Source organism: Mustela putorius, unplaced genomic scaffold (genome assembly GCF_011764305.1).
Source record: "Mustela putorius furo isolate JIRA1106 unplaced genomic scaffold, ASM1176430v1.1 tig00004035_pilon_pilon_pilon, whole genome shotgun sequence".
NCBI lineage: Eukaryota > Metazoa > Chordata > Mammalia > Carnivora > Mustelidae > Mustela > Mustela putorius.
In genome coordinates, this window is record NW_025422171.1 from 596,211 (window position 1) to 615,825 (window position 19,615).

Consider the following 19,615-nt stretch of genomic DNA (forward strand, 5'->3'; position numbering starts at 1 on the left):
AACAGCACTGCAGCCAGAAGGGCGCTGGACCCGAGAAGGGCTGAGGGAGGCCCTCTGGGCAGGAGGAGAGGATGGAAAGTGAGCACAACCTTTGCTCTCCAGGAGACCCAACCACTCACCCCTGCCCTGCTGGCCACTACTGCCCTGGAGGGAATAAGACCAGTCCAGGAACCCCCCAGGCCTGCCCTGAACACACCTATCTGGCTGCAGAAGGAGGCCAGAGTCTGGCAGAGTGCCTCCCTTGCCCTCCCGGGTACCACTGCCTGTCCCCAGGTGAGAGGTTGATCCTAAGCTGGATGCTGAGAGCTTTTATGGAGGAGAGTAAGAGGTTTTCAGAGGTCGCATGGCCATGCCTGATGTTTTTCCTTCCAGGTCTCTCTTCCTTCAAAAGCCAGCCATGTCCTCCAGGCTACTGGTGTCCAGGTGATCAGGGTGCCTTTCTCTGTCCACCTGGCACCTTTCGAACAAAGCCAGGGGCATCATCCCAAGAAGACTGTGAGCTCTGTCCCCCTGGCCACTACTGCCCCCAGGCTGAGCTTCAAGATCATGCAAATATGTTTGTGATCCCCTGCAGAGCTGGAGCTGAGTGCCCTGCAGGTGAGACTGCCTTGCCTATCTGTCCCTCCCCAGCCCATGACCCTAACCCTGTGCCCGCACCCCTGAGGCTTAAGCCAGGTGCTCAGGCAGGTCTCACCAGCACAGGACACATCATGCAGGCATGGTATGGCCACCTGCTTGCCCTAGCAAGCCATATACCCAGTCCCCCAGGGTCCACTCAGTCTTGGTTGGATCTTCACCACATTGAGTCCCCCTAAGACCCAGGTGCCTTGGTCTGTTCTGTCTCTTTCAGGTTCTGTGGCTGAGGTCACATGCAGGGCTGGCTCCTACTGCGGGCCCCAGACAGGGGTCCCCCCACTTTGCCCTGGGGGCTATGCCTGCCCTGCTGGCTCTTCCACCTACACTGGCCCAGGGCAGCTGTGAGTACCTCCCCTGTCTGCGTAACTGGGGCTCCCCCTGTGTCTCAGCCTCTGGGCTCTCCAGAGAGGAGTCAACCCCCCTAAGCCCCAAAGAATGCAGGCCAAAATAGCAGGGCCCAGAGGCAAGTACTGTGTAACCTATTGCTTGGGCTTCCCAGCTAGGGTGTTCTGGTGCCTCAGTCCTGCCTCTGTCCCTAAGAAGGATGGGTGAGGAAACAAATCCCACTGAGATGCCCTTCTTAGTTTCCAAGGTCATTCCCTGTGAGGTGGCCAGATTTAGCAAATAAAAATACAAGAAAACCCAGTTAATAAAAAAAAGAAAGGAAGAAAGAAAGAAAACCCAGTTAAGTATGAATTTCGGGTAAACGATAAATAATTTTTTAGTGTAAGTATGGCCTATGTAATATGCAGTAGTACTTATTGTTTATTCATTGTTAATTGCTCGTTGCTTATCTGAAATTCAAATATGACTGGATGCAGTGTATTTCACCTGGCAACCTCAATCTTGTGTCCAGGACCGACATTCCCAGCACTCCCAACTGTGTCCCCCAACCCGGAGATGATCAGATGTGGTCTACATACTCTGTTGCCCAGGGTGAAGTGGGTAGGGAACACAGGCTTGGACACTGTCCAGTGGCCTGGCCACCTATATGAGGCTCAGCCTCCTCCAGGAAGACACCTTGACCTACTTAGGCCTCATCAGACAGTAGACCACCTCAGTAGACCACCTCAGGCTCCTTATCTGGGACAAATTCAGGGCCACCCCTCCCCCAGCCAGCTTAAGGCCCAAGTGTGGAGAATGTGGAGGTGGGTGGGGGACCCAGCTAGTGTGCTGAGAGCAATAGCACACACAGACCCTCTCAACATGAAACTAGAGTCTGGGGGGTCTGTGTTTCTGTGCAGCTGTGTGTTTCCCTTTTACTGCCCCGTGGGCAGTGCCCATCCACGTGCATGCCCTGGGGGCTCTGAGGCCCTGAATGGAACTGGCCTTAGGGTCTCCAAGGAGACTTGCTGCCGCCTCTGTGAAGCAGGCACCTACCGCAGCCAGGCCCTGGATTCCCAAACCTGTCAGCCCTGTCCCCCTGGATTCACCTGCCACCAGGGTGAGTTTGGGAAGCCTGGGTGTGAGCAGAAGAGGGGGCCTGGGGCCTTGGAATTGGACAGAGCCCAGCGAGGAGGATGGGGGTGGCAAGTGGGGAGGACCCATAGAGCCGCTAGGAGCATGCAGGGGAACAGGCCTGTAGTTTCTCTCAGCTAGGCCAGCCACCTGATTGGGAAAACCCCAGCATTTTGGTGGGGGTGGGGGGTGGGGAGGGAGGAAACACAGGTGAAAGGAGAGTCAGAGAAATTAGATGCCACACCTGTCTTGATGTTAGGTTTAAAAGACCTAAATATTATTGACTGTGCATCATATCATACAGTGAGCATGTTGGAGCCTGTCCTGGGAAACAGGACAAACTACAGCCTGGTGTATGAGCAATGCTGGATATGCAGCTCTGTGTCTACTGAGAAAGATGGAAGTGTGTTGTGTAGTGTGCCCAAAAGACCAAGGGTATTGTTGCTTGGGGGGTGGGAGGGTAAGTACAAGAAAGCACAGAGACTCTACTAACTCACAATCTAGATTCCTCCCTGATCAGTATTTGCTTTGCTATCTCCCCTCCCACTCCCTTCCCCACTTGAATCCTACCAGCAAGTCATTCTTCCCTCAGACTCTGCCATTTCTCAGTCTGCACCTCAGCTAGAGTCCATGGCTCAGAATTTCCCCTTCTATATCCCTCCAGGAACAGAGAGTTACCACAGCCACCCCTGCCCAGTGGGGCACTACTGTCCTGCTGGGACTCACAGCCCCAGGCCCTGTCCATTGGGAACGTTTAGAAACAGCAGCCAGGCAGGAGCAGCTGGAGAGTGCTTGCCATGCCCTGCAGGCACCTTCAGTGCCCAACCTGGCCAGGCTGGCTGCCTCCCCTGTGGGAGCTCTGCTTTCTCTCCACCCGGTGAGTCTCCGTTTATGCTCTCCCCGACAAACTGGTTAATCACCCTTGTCTCCAGATATGGCCTCCAAATACACCATTTCTCCTGTCCTCTGAAGTTTTGAGGATCAAGAGTGTAAGGTTTCAGAAAACCTCACTGCCACCAGATTTAATTGTTTTATGAAAGCTGCAGTATGTGAGAGAATGGGTGACCCCATGACTCCCACAGCACAGGCATAGTGTATATGCGTGGATAAAATGAGTTTGTGCCTTGACTTCAACAAGCCAATGAGTGAATGTGAGGAAACAAGCTCAGAGATGTCCAGCAGCTTGCCCCAGATGACTCGACTAATGGAGGAGCCAGAACCTTGCACTGAGGCAGCGGGAGAGGTTCTGATGCTGCAATAAGCTCTTAAAGGTGGCAGTAGCCACACCCAGTTCCCTCACATCCACCCCTGGCTCAGAACCTGTGCAGCAGGATCAGGCACGGAGACATAAACCCAGGACTCAGCTGTGGTCACTGGTTCCTTGTTGATCCCCTTCACCTCGCTTCATTTCAGAGGTGGTCTCCTCCTGGTTTTTGCTGTGCGAACCACTTGTGCGTGGTCCACAGAGCAAGCAGGAAAATAACCAGCAGCAGGCGATTTAAGTTGTTCAAATCATAGGTATGTAGCCTCAATGGGGGCTCCCTCCAGTCCTGCTCCCTGATGAGGGCTGACCCCAGATCTCCAATGATATGAGCACCCACTGTGTATGCCCTCTACTGTTGCAAGTGCCGCCTAATATCCATCCTAGTGATCCACCAACTCTCTGAAATAGTCACAGTTACTATCATCCTTGCTTTATAAACACACCAACTAAAGTGCAGAGAGTTTAAATAACTTGTCCATGGTCAGAGAATTAGTGGCAGAACCAGGATTTGAACCCAGTCTAGCTGACTTCAACATTCCTGCTCTTAACCACCATGCCATGCCACCTTCAAATGGTGTGACTTGAGGTTTCCAGGGATTCTATCATCATTTCTTGTCTCTGCTTAAGGCCTTCTATCTCTTAGGTGACCAAGCTCTGAATCCAGTGACCAACCCTCACCCCAGAACTTGGAGGTCGAGAGCTGAATGAAGCAGGTCCCAGTGGTTGTGTTATCTAAATTGCGTTCCACTGGCTTGTACATAACAACCTAGTACAGCCAGTTGCTTTAGTTATTGAGAAATACATTTTAAACTGGTTTTTTTAATGATTTTATTTATTTACTTGGCAGACAGAGATCACAAGTAGGCAGAGAGGCAGGCAGAAAGATAGAGGAGGAAGCAGGCTCTCTGCAGAGCAGAGAGCCCGATGCAGGGCTCAATCCCAGGACATTGGGATCATGACCTGAGCCTTCGGCTCAGAGGCTTTAACCCACTGATCTACCCAGGTGCCCCCATTTTTAACTGTTTTATCTTGGAATGATCATGAGAGAATTAAAGCTATACCTTCTATGAGTATGTGATAATTTTTGTGGTGAGATGACCCTTAGGTCACACTAATTAAATTTTTTTCAGGCTGAAATTATTGCAAGCATTCTCTGTCACATAGAAACTTGGGGATATATTAGTCTTCTTGGGCTGCATGACAAAAATACACAGACTTGATGGATTAAACAATAAAATTCTATTTTCTCTTAGTTTTGGAGACTAGAAGTCCAACATTAAGGAGTTGGCGGATTTGGCTTCTTTTGAGATCACTCTCCTTTGCTTTCAGATGACTGCCCTCTTTCTGTCCTTGTAAGGGCTTTCCTCAGTGTGCAGGCATCCCTGGTATCTCTCTCATGTGTCCAAATTTCCTCTTACTAATACACCAGTCAGACTGGATTGGGGCCAGCCTAATGGCCTCATTTTAATTTAATCACATTTTTAAAGGCCTCATCCCCAAATACAGTTGCATTCTGAGGTAGTGGGAGTTCAGACTTCAACATAAGAATTTGGGGGAATAAATATGAATCCATAACATAGGCCTTGATCACCTCTAGGTCAAATTTTGAAATAAGTCAACATTTTCTTCAGGCTTATGTTCGGATTAGCCTTCTCAACTTCTACAAGAAGTCTCACTCCAGTTAATATAGTCTCCCATTTTATTTTCTAAAAGTTTTGCTGATTTATTGCATAAGGTATGAGTTAAGGGTCAAAATTCATTTTTCCCAAACAGATATCCAGTCAGCATGGCATATTTATTGAAAGATCACTCATGTTTGCCATTAATCAAACATCTCATTGAATCTCTATGTTTATGAATCTCTATTCCGTCCATTAAATCTTTTTCCTATCCTTGTAGTAATCATTGTCCTCATCACCATAGTTTTTTTTTTTTTTAATATTTTATTTATTTGCCAGAGAGAGTACACACAAGCAGGCAGAGAGGCAGGCAGAGGCAGCGAGAGAAGCAGGCTCCCTGCCGAGAAAGGAGCCTGATGCAGAACTCGATTCCAGGACCCCGGGATCATAAGCTGAGCCGAAGGCAGCGGCTTAACCAACTGAGCCACCTAGGCGTCCCCTAATCACCGTAATTTTATAATAACCTTAATATCAATAGTCTATGTCTTCCAACTTTGTTCTTTTTAAGATTGTGTTAGCTCTTGTGGTCCTTGATTTCTATACAATCAGATAATATCCACAAAGATACTTGCTGGAATTTTTTTGGATTACTTAGAAACAACAAACCCTTTTGGAGAGAAATGGCATCTTTATTATATCGAGTCTTCTAGTCCTTAAACACGGCTTAACTTTCCTTTTATTTACGTCATCTTTACTCTTTCAAGATTTTTGTCTTATTTTTATTTCTGGGTAGAGCCCTTATATACATCTTGTTAGCTTTATTACTAGGTACAGGCATACCTTATTTTATTGTGTTTCTCTTTACTGAGTTTCATGGATACCACATTTTTTACAAATTGAAGGTTGTAGCAACCCTGCATAGAGAAAGATGAATGATGCCATATTTCCAACAGCATTTGCTTGCTTCATGTCTCTGGATCAAGTTTTGGTAATTCTCTCAATATTTCATACTTCTTCTTTAACACTGTATTTGTCATGATCTGTGATCAGTGATTATAACCTGCTGAAAGCTCGGATTTGATTAGCATCTTTTAGCAATGAAGTATTTTTAATTAAGGCTTATATGTTGTTTTTTTGGACATAATGCTATTAACACTTAACAGACTACAGTATAGTACAAACATAAATGTTATATGTGCTGGGAAACCAAAAAATCCATTTGAATTGCTGTATTTATGTTTTTACATTGTTTTATTGCAATCTTTGATTTACTGCAGTGGTCTAGAATCGAACCCACAAAATCTCTAAGATACCCTCAAGTTTTAATATTTTTTGAAGTTATTGCAAATTCTGTTAGGTTTTTAAAATTTCATCTTCCAAAGTTTTGTTTTTCTAAAATTTCCTTTTTCAGCTTATCCTTGAAACATATTTTAGCAAAGCAGAGAATCTAGCTTGATAGTTGTTTACTTTTAGAATTTCAAAGATATACTTCCATGGCCTCTGCCTTTTGTTATTTTTGTTGAGAAGTGTTACATAAGTCTTATATTTGCTCTTAGGAGTTAAATATCATTTTCCCCTGGTACTTTTAAGATTTCCTCATTGTCTTCAGTTTTGAGGAATATAACTGTAGTTCTCTTCCTATAGTTTTCCTTTTTTTTTTAAATCTTCTTTGAGTTTCTTTAGCATTTCATCAAGTCTGTGAAATTATCAGCCATTATGTTTTTAAAATTTTTTCTGCTCTACACCCTTCTTTCCTCTTGACTCTTCAATTACATGTTATCTCTTTTTTACCATACACATGTCTCTTGCATTATTTTCTGCATTTTTCATTTTTTATTTTCTCTTTCTGAGATTCAATCTGGATAGCTTTTTCAGGCCTATTTTCTTCAGCTCCATACAATCTGCAATTAAACACATCTATCAATATTTGATGTTTTGCTATTGAATGCTTCGGACCTGGAATTTATATTAGTCTTTTATAATTCCCTGTTGAAATTTTCCTCTGATCTTGTCCTTTGATTTATCAAACATACTAATCGCACTTTAAAGTACATGGCATGGCTTAAAACTCCAATATTTGGATCTCATATGAGCCCATAACTAGTGTCTGGGGTTTTGGATGTTGCTGTTTTCTTTCTCCTTCGATTTCTTAAAAATTCTTGCTTTTTTTGCATGTCTGGTTTTTTGTTTTATTTTTTTGTTTGTTTTGTTTTGTTTTGTTTTCATTTATTTATTTTCAGCATAACAGTATCATTATTTTTTTCACCACACCCAGTGCTCCATGCAATCTGTGCCCTCTATAATACCCACCACCTGGTACCCCAACCTCCCACCCCCCTACCACTTCAAACGCCTCAGATTATTTTTCAGAGTCCATAGTCTCTCATGATTCACGTCCCCTTCCAATTTACCCCAACCCCATTCTCTCTAACTCCCCATGTCCTCCATGCTTTTTGTTATGCTCCACAAATAAGTGAAACCATATGATAATTGACTCTCTCTGCTTGACTTATTTCATTCAGCATAATCTCTTCCAGTCCCGTCCATGTTGCTACAAAAGTTGGGTATTCGTCCTTTCTGATGGAGGCATAATACTCCATAGTGTATATGGACCACATCTTCCTTATCCATTCATCCATTGAAGGGCATCTTGGTTCTTTCCACAGTTTGGCAACCGTGGCCATTGCTGCTATAAACATTGGGGTACAGATGGCCCTTCTTTTCATGATCTGGATCTTTGGGCTAAATACCCAGGAGTGCAATGGCAGGGTCATAGGGAAGTTCTGTTTTTAATTTCTTGAGGAATCTCCACACTGTTCTCCAAAGAGGCTGTACCAACTTGCATTCCCAACAACAGTGGAAGAGGGTTCCCCTTTCTCCACATCCTCTCCAACACATTGTTTTGCTATTGAATGCAATAGCAAACTGGTCTAAGGTGATATCTCAATGTGGTTTTAATTTTAATCTCCCTGATGGCTAGTGATGATGAATATTTTTTCATGTGTCTGATAGCCATTTGTATGTCTTCATTGGAGAAGGGTCTGTCCATATCTTCTGCCCATTTTTTGATATGATTGTCTGTTTTGTGTGTGTTGAGTTTGAGGAGTTCATTATAGATCCTGGATATCAACCTTTTGTCTGTACTGGCATTTGCAAATATCTTCTCCCATTCCGTGGGTTGCCTCTTTGTTTTCTTGACTGTTTCCTTTGCTGTGCAGAAGCTTTTGATTTTGATGAAGTCCCAAAAGTTCATCTTCGATTTTGTTTCCTTTGCCTTTGGAGACATATCTTGAAAGAAGTTGCTGTGGCTGATATCGAAGAGATTACTGCTTATGTTCTCCTCTAGGATTCTGATGGATTCCTGTCTCACATTGAGGACTTTTATCCATTTTGAGTTTATCTTTGTGTACGGTGTAAGAGAATGGTCGAGTTTCATTCTTCTACATATAGTTGCCCAGTTTTCCCAGCACCATTTATTGAAGAGACTGTCTTTTTTCCACTGTATATTTTTTCCTGTTTTGTTGAAGATTATTTGCCCATAGAGTTGAGGGTACATATCTGGGCTCTCTACTCTGTTCCACTGGTCTATGTGTCTGTTTTTATGCCAGTACCATGCTGTCTTGGTGATCACAGCTTTGTAGTAAAGCTTGAAATCAGGTAACGTGATGCCCCCAGTTTTATTTTTGTTTTTCAACATTTCCTTAGCGATTCGGGGTCTCTTCTGATTCCATACAAATTTTTGGATTATTTGCTCCAGCTCTTTGAAGAATACCAGTGGAATTTTTATCGGAATAGCATTAAAAGTATAGATTTCTCTAGGAAGTATAGACATTTTAACAATGTTTATTCTTCCGATCCAAGAGCATGGAATGGTCTTCCATCTTTTTGTGTCTTCTTCAATTTCTTTCATGAGTGTTCTGTAGTTCCTTGAGTACAGATCCTTTACCTCTTTGGTTAGGTTTATTCCCAGGTCTTATGGTTCTTGGTGCTATAGTCAATGGAATCAATTCTCTAATTTCCCTTTCTGTATTTTCATTGTTAGTGTATAAGAAAGCCACTGATTTCTGTACATTGACTTTGTATCCTGCCACTTTGCTGAATTGCTGTATGAATTCTAGTAGTTGGGGGTGGAGTCTTTTGGGTTTTCTATATAAAGAATCATGCCATCTGTGAATAGAGAGAGTTTTACTTCTTCATTGCCAATTTGGATACCTTTTATTTCCCTTTGTTGACTGATTGCTGTTGCTAGGACTTCTAATACTATGTTGAAAAAGAGTGGTGAAAATGGGCATCCTTGTCGTGTTCCTGATCTCAATGGGAAGGCTGCAAGCTTTTTCCCATTGAGGATGATATTTGCTGTGGGTCTTTCATAGATAGATTTGATGAAGTTCAGGAATGTTCCCTCTATCCCTATACTTTGAAGTGTTTTCATCAGGAACGGACACTGGATTTTGTCAAATGCTTTTTCTGCATCAATTGAGAGGACCATGTGGTTCTTCTCTCTTCTCTTATTAATTTGTTCTATCACATTGATTGATTTGCGAATGTTGAACCATTCTTGTAGCCCAGGGATGAATCCCACCTGGTCATGGTGGATAATCTTTTTAATGTGCTGTTGGATCCTGTTGGCTAGGATCTTGTTGAGAATCTTAACATCCATACTCATCAGTAATATTGTCTGAAATTCTCCATTTTGGTAGGGTCTTTGCCTGGTTTGGGGATCAGGGTAATGCTGGCTTCATAGAAAGAGTCAGGAAGTTTTCCTTCTGCTTCAATTTTTTGACCAAGCTTCAAAAGAAGAGGTGTTATTTCTTCTTTGAAAGTTTGGTAGAATTCTACGGGGAATACATCAGGTCTTGGGCTCTTGTTTTTTGGGAGGTTTTTGATCACTGCTTCTATCTCGTTACTAGATATTGGTCCATTCAGGTTGTCAATTTCTTCCTGATTCAATTTTGGGAGTTTATAGTTTTCCAGGAATGCATCCATTTCATCTAGGTTGCTTAGCTTATTGGCATATAACTGTTGATAATAACTTCTGATGATTGTTTCTACTTCCTTGGTGTTCGTTGTGATCTCTCCCTTTTCATTCATAATTTTATGTATTTGAGCTTTCTCTCTTTTCTTTTGGATTAGTGTGGCCAATGGTTTATCGATCTTATTGATTCTTTCAAAAAACCAGCTTCTAGTTTCATTGATACGTTCTACTGTATCTCTGGTTTCTACCTTATCAATCTCAGCTCTAATCTTGATTATTTCCCTTCTTATGTGTGGAGTTGGTTTGATTGGTTGTTGATTCTCCAGTTCTTTAAGGTATAGAGACAGCTGCTGTGTTCTGGATTTTTCAATTTTTTTGAGGGAGGCTTGGATGACTATGTATTTCCCCCTTAGGACCGCCTTTGCTGTATCCCATAGGTTTTGGATCTAAGTGTCTTCATTCTCATTGGTTTCCATGAATTGTTTCAGTTCTTCCTTGATCTCCTGGTGGATCCAAGCATTCTTAAGCAAGGTGGTCTTTAGTTTCCAGGTGTTTGAGTTCCTTTGGAACTTTTCCTTGTGATTGAGCTCCAGTTTCAAAGCATTGTGATCTGAGAATGTGCAGGAGGAAATAATCTTTTGATATCGGTTGAGTCCTGATTTGTGACCCAGTATGTGGTCTATTCTGGAGAAAGTTCCATGTGCACTTGAGAAGAATGAGTATTCTGTTGTTTTAGGGTGGAATGTTCTGTATATATCTATGAGGTCCATCTGGTCCAATGTGTCATTCAATGCTCTTGTTTCGTTATTGATTTTCTGCTTCGATGATCTGTCTATTTCTGAGACAGGCATGTTAAGATCTCCAATGATTAGTGTATCCATATCAATATAACTCTTTATCTTGATTAACAGTTTTCTTATGTAATTGGCTGCTCCCATATTGGGGGCATAGATATTTACAATTGTTAGATCATCTTGGTGGATAGTCCCTTTAAGAATGATATAGTGTCCTTCTGGATCTCTGACTACAGTCTTTAGTTTAAAATCTAATTTGTCTGATAGGAGAATTGCTACCCCAGCCTTTTTTTGAGGCCCATTGACATGAAAGATGCTTCTCCATCCCTTCACTTTCAGTCTGGGTGTATCTTTAGGTTCAAAATGGGTCTCTTGTAGACAACATATGGATGGATCCTCTCATTTTATCTAGTCTGCAACCCTGTGCCCTTTTATGGGCACATTTAGGCCATTCACATTGAGGGTGATTATTGATAGATATGTTTTTATTGACATCATGTTACCTTTGAAGTCTTTCTTTCTGTAGATTGTCTCTATATTTCTGTTCAATGCTATTCTTGGGCTTTTTCCTCCTTTAAAGAAGCCCCCTTAATATTTCCTGCAGTATCGGCTTGGTGGTGGCATAGTCTTTTAAGCCTTGCCGGTCTTGGAAACTCTTTATCTCTCTATCCATTTTGAATGTCAGTCTTGCTGGATAAAGTATTCTTGGCTGCATGTTCTTCTCATTCATTGCCCTGAATATATCTTGCCAGCCCTTTCTGGCTTTCCAGGTCTCTGTGGACAGGTCTGATGTTATTCTGATGGGCTTTCCTCTCTACGTAAGGATCTTCTTTGTCCTAGCTGCTTTCAAGAGGTTCTGGCTACAATTATAATTCTTCATTCTTACTATTAGGTGTCTCGAGGACTTTCGAGAATCTGTAATCTTGGGGGGAAACCTTCGGCCTCTAGTACATAAACACTGGTTCCATTCACGAGATTTGGAAAATTTTCATGAAGAACTTGTTCCACTATATCTTCTAGACTTCTTTCTTTCTCCTCCCCTTCAGAGATTCCAATAATTCTGACATTGGAATGTTTTATGGCATCATTTATTTCCCTGATTCTGTTTTCGTGGCTTCTAAGCTGTTTGTTCCAGGCTTCCTCCTGATCCTTTCTCTCTATCTCTTTGTCCTCCAGATCACTAATTCTATCTTCTGCCTCAGTTACTCTAGCTTTGAGAGAATTTAGATTAGATTGGAACTCATTGAGAGCATTGTGAAGCTCATCCCTGGTAGCTTTCAGCTCTTCCCTAATATTGAAAACATGATCTCTGGTCGTTTTCAGTTTGGCCCTAATCAATTCCGTTCGGTCACCCATGGCTTTCTCCAACCTAGCTATTGCTTGGATAATTGTTAGCCTGAATTCTCTTTCCAACATATTGTCTATGTTGATAGCCATTAGCTCTGTTGCAGAGCCATCCTCTGTATTTTTCTTCTGTTGGGCATTCCTCCTCCTAGTCATTTTGGTGAGAGATGGCTGAACAGGTGTAGCTGGGTGTATCAACTGTGGTGCAGTCAAGGTGCACCCTGAAATGCTTCTGAGCAATCAGGGCTTCCCACCCAAATGATAGGAAAAAGAAAAGGAGAAGAAAAAAAGAGAGAGGGAAAGAGACAGGAAAGAAAGGTGAGTTAAAAGAGAAGGTTTAGCCCAAATGGGCCCCAAGTTAAGATTTATGAAGTATACAAACAGACACAGATAAACAAAAAGACTGATAATAGTATATGACAAGAGAAAAGAAATAATATATATATTTGCATATATATATATGCAAATAAAGGAAGAACCTCGTCAAAAAGAACCCTGAGTGTAAGATTTATATACTATCAAGACAAACACAAAAACACAGAAATCCTGGTGGAAGAAAAGGATGGGAGAGTGGTTGTAAATTCTCAGTGTGGGTGAGGAAGGTTGTTTTTATTCTTCCTGGATGTATCTTGATATCTTTGTTAAAGGACTCAACTTTCCTAAGATAAGGGGGGATTAGGAATTAGTTTACCTATAGGGGTGGTATTGATTGGGGAAAGGGGATTACCTTGAAGCTTAACTCTATATTAATATTAGAAAATAAAAAATTTAAAAAGGAATAAACTAAGCAAAACTAAAATTAAAAAAAAGAAATTTAAAAAATAGAAATGCAAAAGGAAAATACAGGTATATGTATCAAAAAGTTCAGGTTAGAAGGTTATTATGGAATTTGATGTACTGGACATCTCACTGTGACAGTAAATAGGTTAAAAAAATTATCTATATAATAATAAAAAATTAACTATATTTAAAAAATGAGCCAGAATAGTGGGACCGAATTAATAATAAAAACTGTCCTATGAAGTAGTGGTGGTTGTTCTCTTGTAGTCTTTTTTTTTTTTTCCTTTCCCAGTTGGTTTTCTGGGGGAGGGGCCTGTCATGTGGGTTTTCAGTCCCTGAAGTTCTCTCAGCTAAGTCCTCCTGCCCCCCTCAAGGGGGTGGGCTCTGAGGAAACTGGTTTTCTCAGGCTTTTGTTCTCTAGAGGTTTTTATATTTGTTCACTTTTGTTTTTCTCTCGTGCCTTGACCGCTTTTGATGGTTTTTGTAGGTTTAGAGGAAAGCAAACCACCCTGACCTCCCTCTCAGAGAGAAGCCTCAGTCAGGCTGCAGAGCCCAAATAAATCCCCCCTTGGCCGCTGGCAGAGCAGGTTCCCAGTCGCGGTCCCTGGGGACTCAGGATTTTTTGCTTGTACCCAAAACCATGGCAGAGGCAGCTGTCTGGGCAGCTCCAGACTGCAGGATTGCACACTGAGATTTTCCCGCTGGCCCGGGCTGGGAGTGCCTGGTCTTTCAGGTCCGAGAGGACCCAGCTGGCATTTGTGTGCACATCTCTCAGGGGAGGGCACAGGCAAGACTGGGACTCTGATGGCACAGCAGGGCACTTGCGTGGGGACTGCAAAAAGGCTGTGCTTCTGTTGGCTGGCCAGGCTCCCAGCCCCTAATGGGAGATGGGTGCCAGGCACTCTCAGGCGCGCTGGTGGTTCAGGGACTGAGACCTGGTTTCTCTGCTGCACTTTCTCTGGCTCTGCGCCAGGGGTAGCTGTCCTGGGTCTGGGGACTTAAGCCCCTGACCCTAACACCCCATTCCTGCTCCCCCCCCCCCCGCGGTGATCCTTTGCTCTTTTTGAGAGCTCCCTGAAGGACCCCAGGTCAGAACTATAGAATAGCCTATAAGTTTTAACATTCTTTTTATAACCAGCTTATGCTAACTAAGAAACTGTGGCCAGCTGACCATAGATAAGGGAGTCAGCAAGCAGCATAACAGGATAACGAATAGCAAAAATCTATGTTTAACCCAGCTGTTTCTGGCTTCTGTATAATAATGCTTCTAATGCTTTGCTAAGAAATGAAAAATTGCTTAAACCCTCGTTCGCTGTGTAATCAAATAAAGTTATACCCTTCCCCTGTTAAGAATTTCCCCTACTACTAAGTAAAATTGATAAGGGTTGCCTCCCGTACCAAGGCCGGAGACGCAACCCGTACCAAGGCCGGAGACGTATGGTTCAGCACGTACGCTAGCTGGAGACGTGCGGTTCAGCACGTATACAGATAAAGGTTAGAAACGTGCAATTCAACACGTACCCTCTACTGTACACTACCTGAACGGTGACTGGCCAGAATGTATGGTTGGTTTTAAAGGATTGGCTACCTATGTGTAGGCCTTACTGTAATTCTTTGAAATTACTGGCTAGAAAAGTGAGGGCTCTGATGTAATGGACTGTAAAATTCTATATTAAGGGACTCCCGAAACAGATCGGGGCTCTCAGGCACTGACCCATCCCTCACGGATTTTCATGGTCAAGTGTCCCTGGGAGTCCGAGCATGCCCGAATAAAATCCTCTTGCTTATTGCATCCAGTGGTCTGTGAGTGCGTCCTTGGGTGCGGGTCCTCTAGGGTCTTTCACTCCCCAGGCGCAGGGCACTCTCATATTGGGATATTACTTTCCAATGGGTCACCTCTGGGGGCTCCCTCCCCCTTTTGTTTATCTTCCGATATCAGTCTGACTTTCCCACTCCACTTTACCTGACCACTGGCGTCTTCTGCTCCAGTAGAGATCCAGACATGTATAATTCTGATCTCAGGCTGATTCCGTGGGTGATTGGAGATCTTTGGAAGGTAATCAGCTCACTTTAGGGAGCAGGTTGAACGGGCGCCTCCTACTTCCCTGCCATCTTTTCTCCCGTTTTGTTTTGTTTTGTTTTTATTGAACACTACACATTGTGAGTGAAAATTATGGAGAAATTCTGGATGTTGTTTTCTTCCTCCACAAAAGAATTACTTTCTTTCTGTAGTAGGAATAAATCACCTCAGTTCACCAGGCATTCAGAAAATTAGTGCTAGGCTCCAGGTTTTGAGAAATGTAGTTTCCTTACAGCCAATCCATACTAGGTTGCAGCCCTTCAGTTGTCCAACCTAAAAGCTTGTGATGTTTACCAGAGACACTTATTCTTGGTGTGCCCAATTTTTGTCCTCTTACCCTTATAAGACATCCTGAAGCTATGCTTCAGCCTCCCAATGGCACTTTTGAAGAGGTAAATGCCTTTCAGGAAAATGTGGTGCCAAATGTGGGGCTCACCCCTCTTAATTTCCATTGTCTCCAAGATTTTTTTCACCATAAGTTTTCAGTTAAGTTCTTCATGCCTTCAAATAGATGTTTTTTTATATTTTCCTGGTCTTTCTAGTTATGTCATAGGAAGATCGACCTAAAGTAAGGTATTCTGCTATTGCCAAAGGTAGAAAAACTTATGCACACTTTTATAAACTGCCTCTTTCCTTTTTGGGATGAAATGGGGAGGTTTTTAGTTCATTTATTTTAGAGGTTAGTTCACAAACACTAAACCTCCAACTATTGTTGTTAGTGCGACAAAGACACTATGAAAGATATGAAGACAAGTGCAATAGGAAGAAAGAAAAGAATACATAACAAATTGGCAAAGCATCAAGTGCCACAAGAAAAAAAAAAAAAAAAAACAAAGAAGTCTGGATGGTTCAGTACAGGAAGAAATTGAAGGATCAGGGAGACTTATGGGAAGGTTGTAATTTTTTTTAAGATTTTATTTATTTATTTGACAGACAGAGATTACAAGTAGGCAGAGAAGCAGGCAGAGAGAGAGGAGGAAGCAGACTCCCCGCTGAGCAGAAAGCCGGATATGGGGCTCGATCCCAGGCCCTCAGATCATGACCTGAGCTGAAGGCAGAGGCTTTCACCCACTGAGCCACCCAGGCGCCCCATAATTTTTTTTTTTTGAGGCTTGACGCATGTTTATTTAAAACAAACAATGGGGGGGGGAGCCTGGGTGGCTTAGTGGGTGAAAGCCTCTGCCTTGCAGAGGACCCTGATCCCAGGGTCCTGGGATCAAGCCCCGCATCAGGGTCTCTGCTCCACGGAGAGCCTGTTTCCTCCTTTCTCTCTCTGTCTGCCTCTCTGCCTACTTGTGATCTCTCTCTGTCAAATAAATAAATAAAATCTTTAAATAAATAAATAAAACAATGGAAAGTTTATCATGCCATTTGCAGCAACCCAAGCAATATTTTCTAGCCATTACAAAACATATTAAAACAAAATTTCTAGATTGCCTTTGACTTTTATGCCTCTTTCTGAAAAGTTAATTTCACGAATATGCTTGGTTTCTCTAATACAATAGGGGCAACTCACATCAGAAAACAGAAACAGTAAACTGTGAACTGAGTTGAGGGGAAGTTCCTGAGGTTGAAAGAGCAGATGTGCATAAATGTAGAACTGAAAATCATTGTCAGGAAAGACATCTATTTTGTCAATTTTGGAAAAGTAAAGTGAGGAAAGGAACTAATACCTTCTATTGCCCTCAGGTACTTCCAGTGGTACTCTATATGCTTGAAATAGATGATTCCATCTTATCCAGAGTCTCAAAAAAAAAAGCCCTCTGAAGTAGATACATCATATACATTTTTGTTTGTTTGCTTCAAGTTTTTATTAAATTCTACTTAGTTAACATATGGTATAATATTGGTTTCAGGAGTAGAATTTAGTGATTCCTCACTGACATACAACAAGTGCCCTTCTTAGTACCCATGACCCATCTAGGAATCTACCCACCTCCCCTCTATCAACCCTCAGTTTGCTCTCTATAGTGAAGAGTCTCTTACAGTTTGCCTCTCTTTCTTTTCTTTTCTTCCTTCCCTTGTGTTCATCTGTTTCCTTTCTTAAATTCCTCATATGAGTGAAATCATATGGTATTTATATTTCTCTGACTTATTTTGCTTAGCATAATATACTCTAGCTCCATACACATCATTGCAAATGGCAAGATTTCATTCTTTTTGATGTCTGAGTAATATTCCTTGGAAAGTTTTTATTTATTTTATTTTTTATAATTTTATACACATTTTATTTTATTTATTATGTTCTGTTAGCTGTTATATAAAAAGGTTGTATTTAAACAGGAACTTGAAGGTAAGTAAAACTTTGTTGGGTTGAGATGTTTGGGGGAAGTTATTAAACAATGATTCCTTTAATATAGATCTGTGATTATTTCTACAGTCATGTATGCCAGACCAAGAGTTCAGACCTTTGTTCAAAGTATTCTTTAGCAACATAATACTTTTTCAGAATATTTCACATTTAGAAAATTAATATGAAAAATGTAAAAGCAGAGTGATACAGATCGAAAAAAGATTGAGTTCTAAAATCCCCAAGGCTCCCCTGTGTAACCACAGGCTTACACAGTGCTTTGGACAATGAGATATGGAAGACTCCCAGGGTCTCAGCAGAGACCTGGTCTAGATAAGCCAAAAAATTTATTGGAGTTCACGATATTAGAGAGGGCTTCACCATCTAGAACCTGACTCATGAAAGTTCTGTGTGTCATTTCATTATTGAGTAATTACCTTTCTTCTCCATAGTAGAAATAATTATTCTTCTTGTTAATGGTCCCTAAATTCATTTGGGGAAAGAATATGACCATATTAGCAAAAGTTGTCAACTCTCAATCCATTCAACAAGCTCTGCTGAGTTCTTTTGGTTACTATGTACCATACATGTAAGTGATTATCTGCAGGAGCAGATAAGGGCTAAACTTTAAATGACTCTTTTATTCTCCCTGAGCAGATGACAGTTCCAACAGGGGCGAACAAACTGGAATTGCAGTGAATCCTAGACAACTACAACGTCCCAATCTCTACCTCTCCCCCAGCTGGCTCTCCTAGAAGAACAATCACCTAGACTCTGTTAGTCTCCCAAATAAAATCTGAACCTTCCCCACTCATCACCTTCTTCTCTGCTGGGAATCCCTGTTCTCTTGGCTCTGCCATCCAGTCCAGACCATCCTTCAAGCTCCTTGAGAGGCCTTTAATCTCTGTAGCTCTCTCTATTTTCTAGAGATGGAGGTCTGTGCCAGTCCTTCAGAAATGGTCCCCCATGGCTTTGTGGGATGGAGAATAGGAACAACACTTTCCATTCCATAATGTGTCAAGTGCTTTCAACTACATCCATAATTCTCGGCCACAGCTACACATTAAATCCCTCAAGACACTTAAAAAGTAGGTGTTCTGGCTTCACCTCAGAGGTTTATATATAATTTACCTAGAGAGTACTTGAACATCAACATTTTTTAAAAGCTTCTCAGATGAATCTAATGCAAAGTCAGGGTTGAGAATCATTGACTCAAAAGATCTCATTCAGTCCCCACAAAGACTTCTAAGGTCAGTACTTTGGTAAATGTGAGTATCTGGTCTCCCCATCTAGATCACAAACTCCCTTTGGACAGGGACAGAGAGTTTACCCATGTCTCTGGCTCACTCTTAGCTGTGTGTGATGGGCTATGGGACTCCTCTATCCCCAGGTGCCTCCAGCTGCATGTGTCGGGGCCTGAACAGGGTCTTCCAGAAGTCAGATGGTTTCTGCATCTGCCAGGCAGGACATGAGTCCTATAGCAGAAGGGGCCTGGAAAGTGAGGAGAGCAACGGTGATGAAGATTGTCAGCCCCAGGTAATACCTTGGCCTCAAGAAAGGAAGGCTTGAAGACTGAGGAGAGATAGCATGCCAGCCACTTTTTATTGGCTGTCTGGTTAATGTTCAGTCCATTGTGCTGGGTGGATTACCTCCTAAACAAATGAGAAGACCTCAGAAGGATCGTATGGTAAGACACATTTCTCCCTACCAGAGACCAACAGATCTTCAGCGCTCAATATAAAGGATCAAGTATCCCCAAAACTAAACCTCCCAAACATCTCCCTCAGTCAGCAAACTTGTTTTCTATTACTTATGTGGGTCCCCTCTATCCTCAAGCCTAATCCCAGTCAGGAACTGACTAAGTGACCTCGCAGAGGAGACTGTTTCTCCAGAGGCCCCACTGTGTCTCTGAAATTTTCTTTGATGCAGAGAGTGCCCCAATCCTTGACCTGCAGGGGGTACCAGAGCCAGGACTCTTCTCTTACACCTCCCACAGGTGGCAGAGCGATGCTGGGCTGGAGAAGTTCGCCTGGCTGCCACCCGCAAGTGTGTGACCCCACAACTGCATGACTGCTCCTCCTTCTGTCACCCAGTGGGTGGAGAGCTCAGTGCTGAACTGGGCATGTGAGTAATGAAAAGCTGCTGAAAACAAAATGAATCCACCATCACCTGAAAGGTTCTGACTGTCCCCAGAGAACCCATCTGGAAAAGTTGGGCAGGACCCAGCCCTGATGGGAGACTGAGCCAAATACAAGATCCTTCCAGAAGCTTCCCTGTTAGCATTTCCCAAGATGAAAAGTTAGGCCAACAACAGTCAGGTCAAGCAGCCCAGAGCTGAGGAGGTCCTGGCAGCAAAGCAGAGTGAGCTCAACACC

At 42.7% G+C, this 19,615-nt stretch overlaps 1 protein-coding gene across 5 annotated transcripts in view; it reads left to right on the forward strand.

The window, feature by feature from the left end:
* The window catches only part of LOC101677584 (SCO-spondin), a 147,948-nt gene that overhangs the window by 102,207 nt on the left and 26,126 nt on the right, over positions 1–19,615 (forward strand). For 3 of the 5 annotated variants that reach the window (XM_045072408.1, XM_045072411.1, XM_045072412.1), the window contains 8 exons: positions 103–273; positions 373–597; positions 851–977; positions 1,881–2,080; positions 2,399–2,554; positions 2,759–2,971; positions 18,631–18,776; positions 19,237–19,364. In XM_045072408.1, the coding sequence (XP_044928343.1) occupies positions 103–273; positions 373–597; positions 851–977; positions 1,881–2,080; positions 2,399–2,554; positions 2,759–2,971; positions 18,631–18,776; positions 19,237–19,364 (1,366 nt within the window). The remainder of the gene's footprint in view (positions 1–102; positions 274–372; positions 598–850; positions 978–1,880; positions 2,081–2,398; positions 2,555–2,758; positions 2,972–18,630; positions 18,777–19,236; positions 19,365–19,615) is intronic. The other 2 variants (XM_045072409.1, XM_045072410.1) reach the window with 2 other exon arrangements.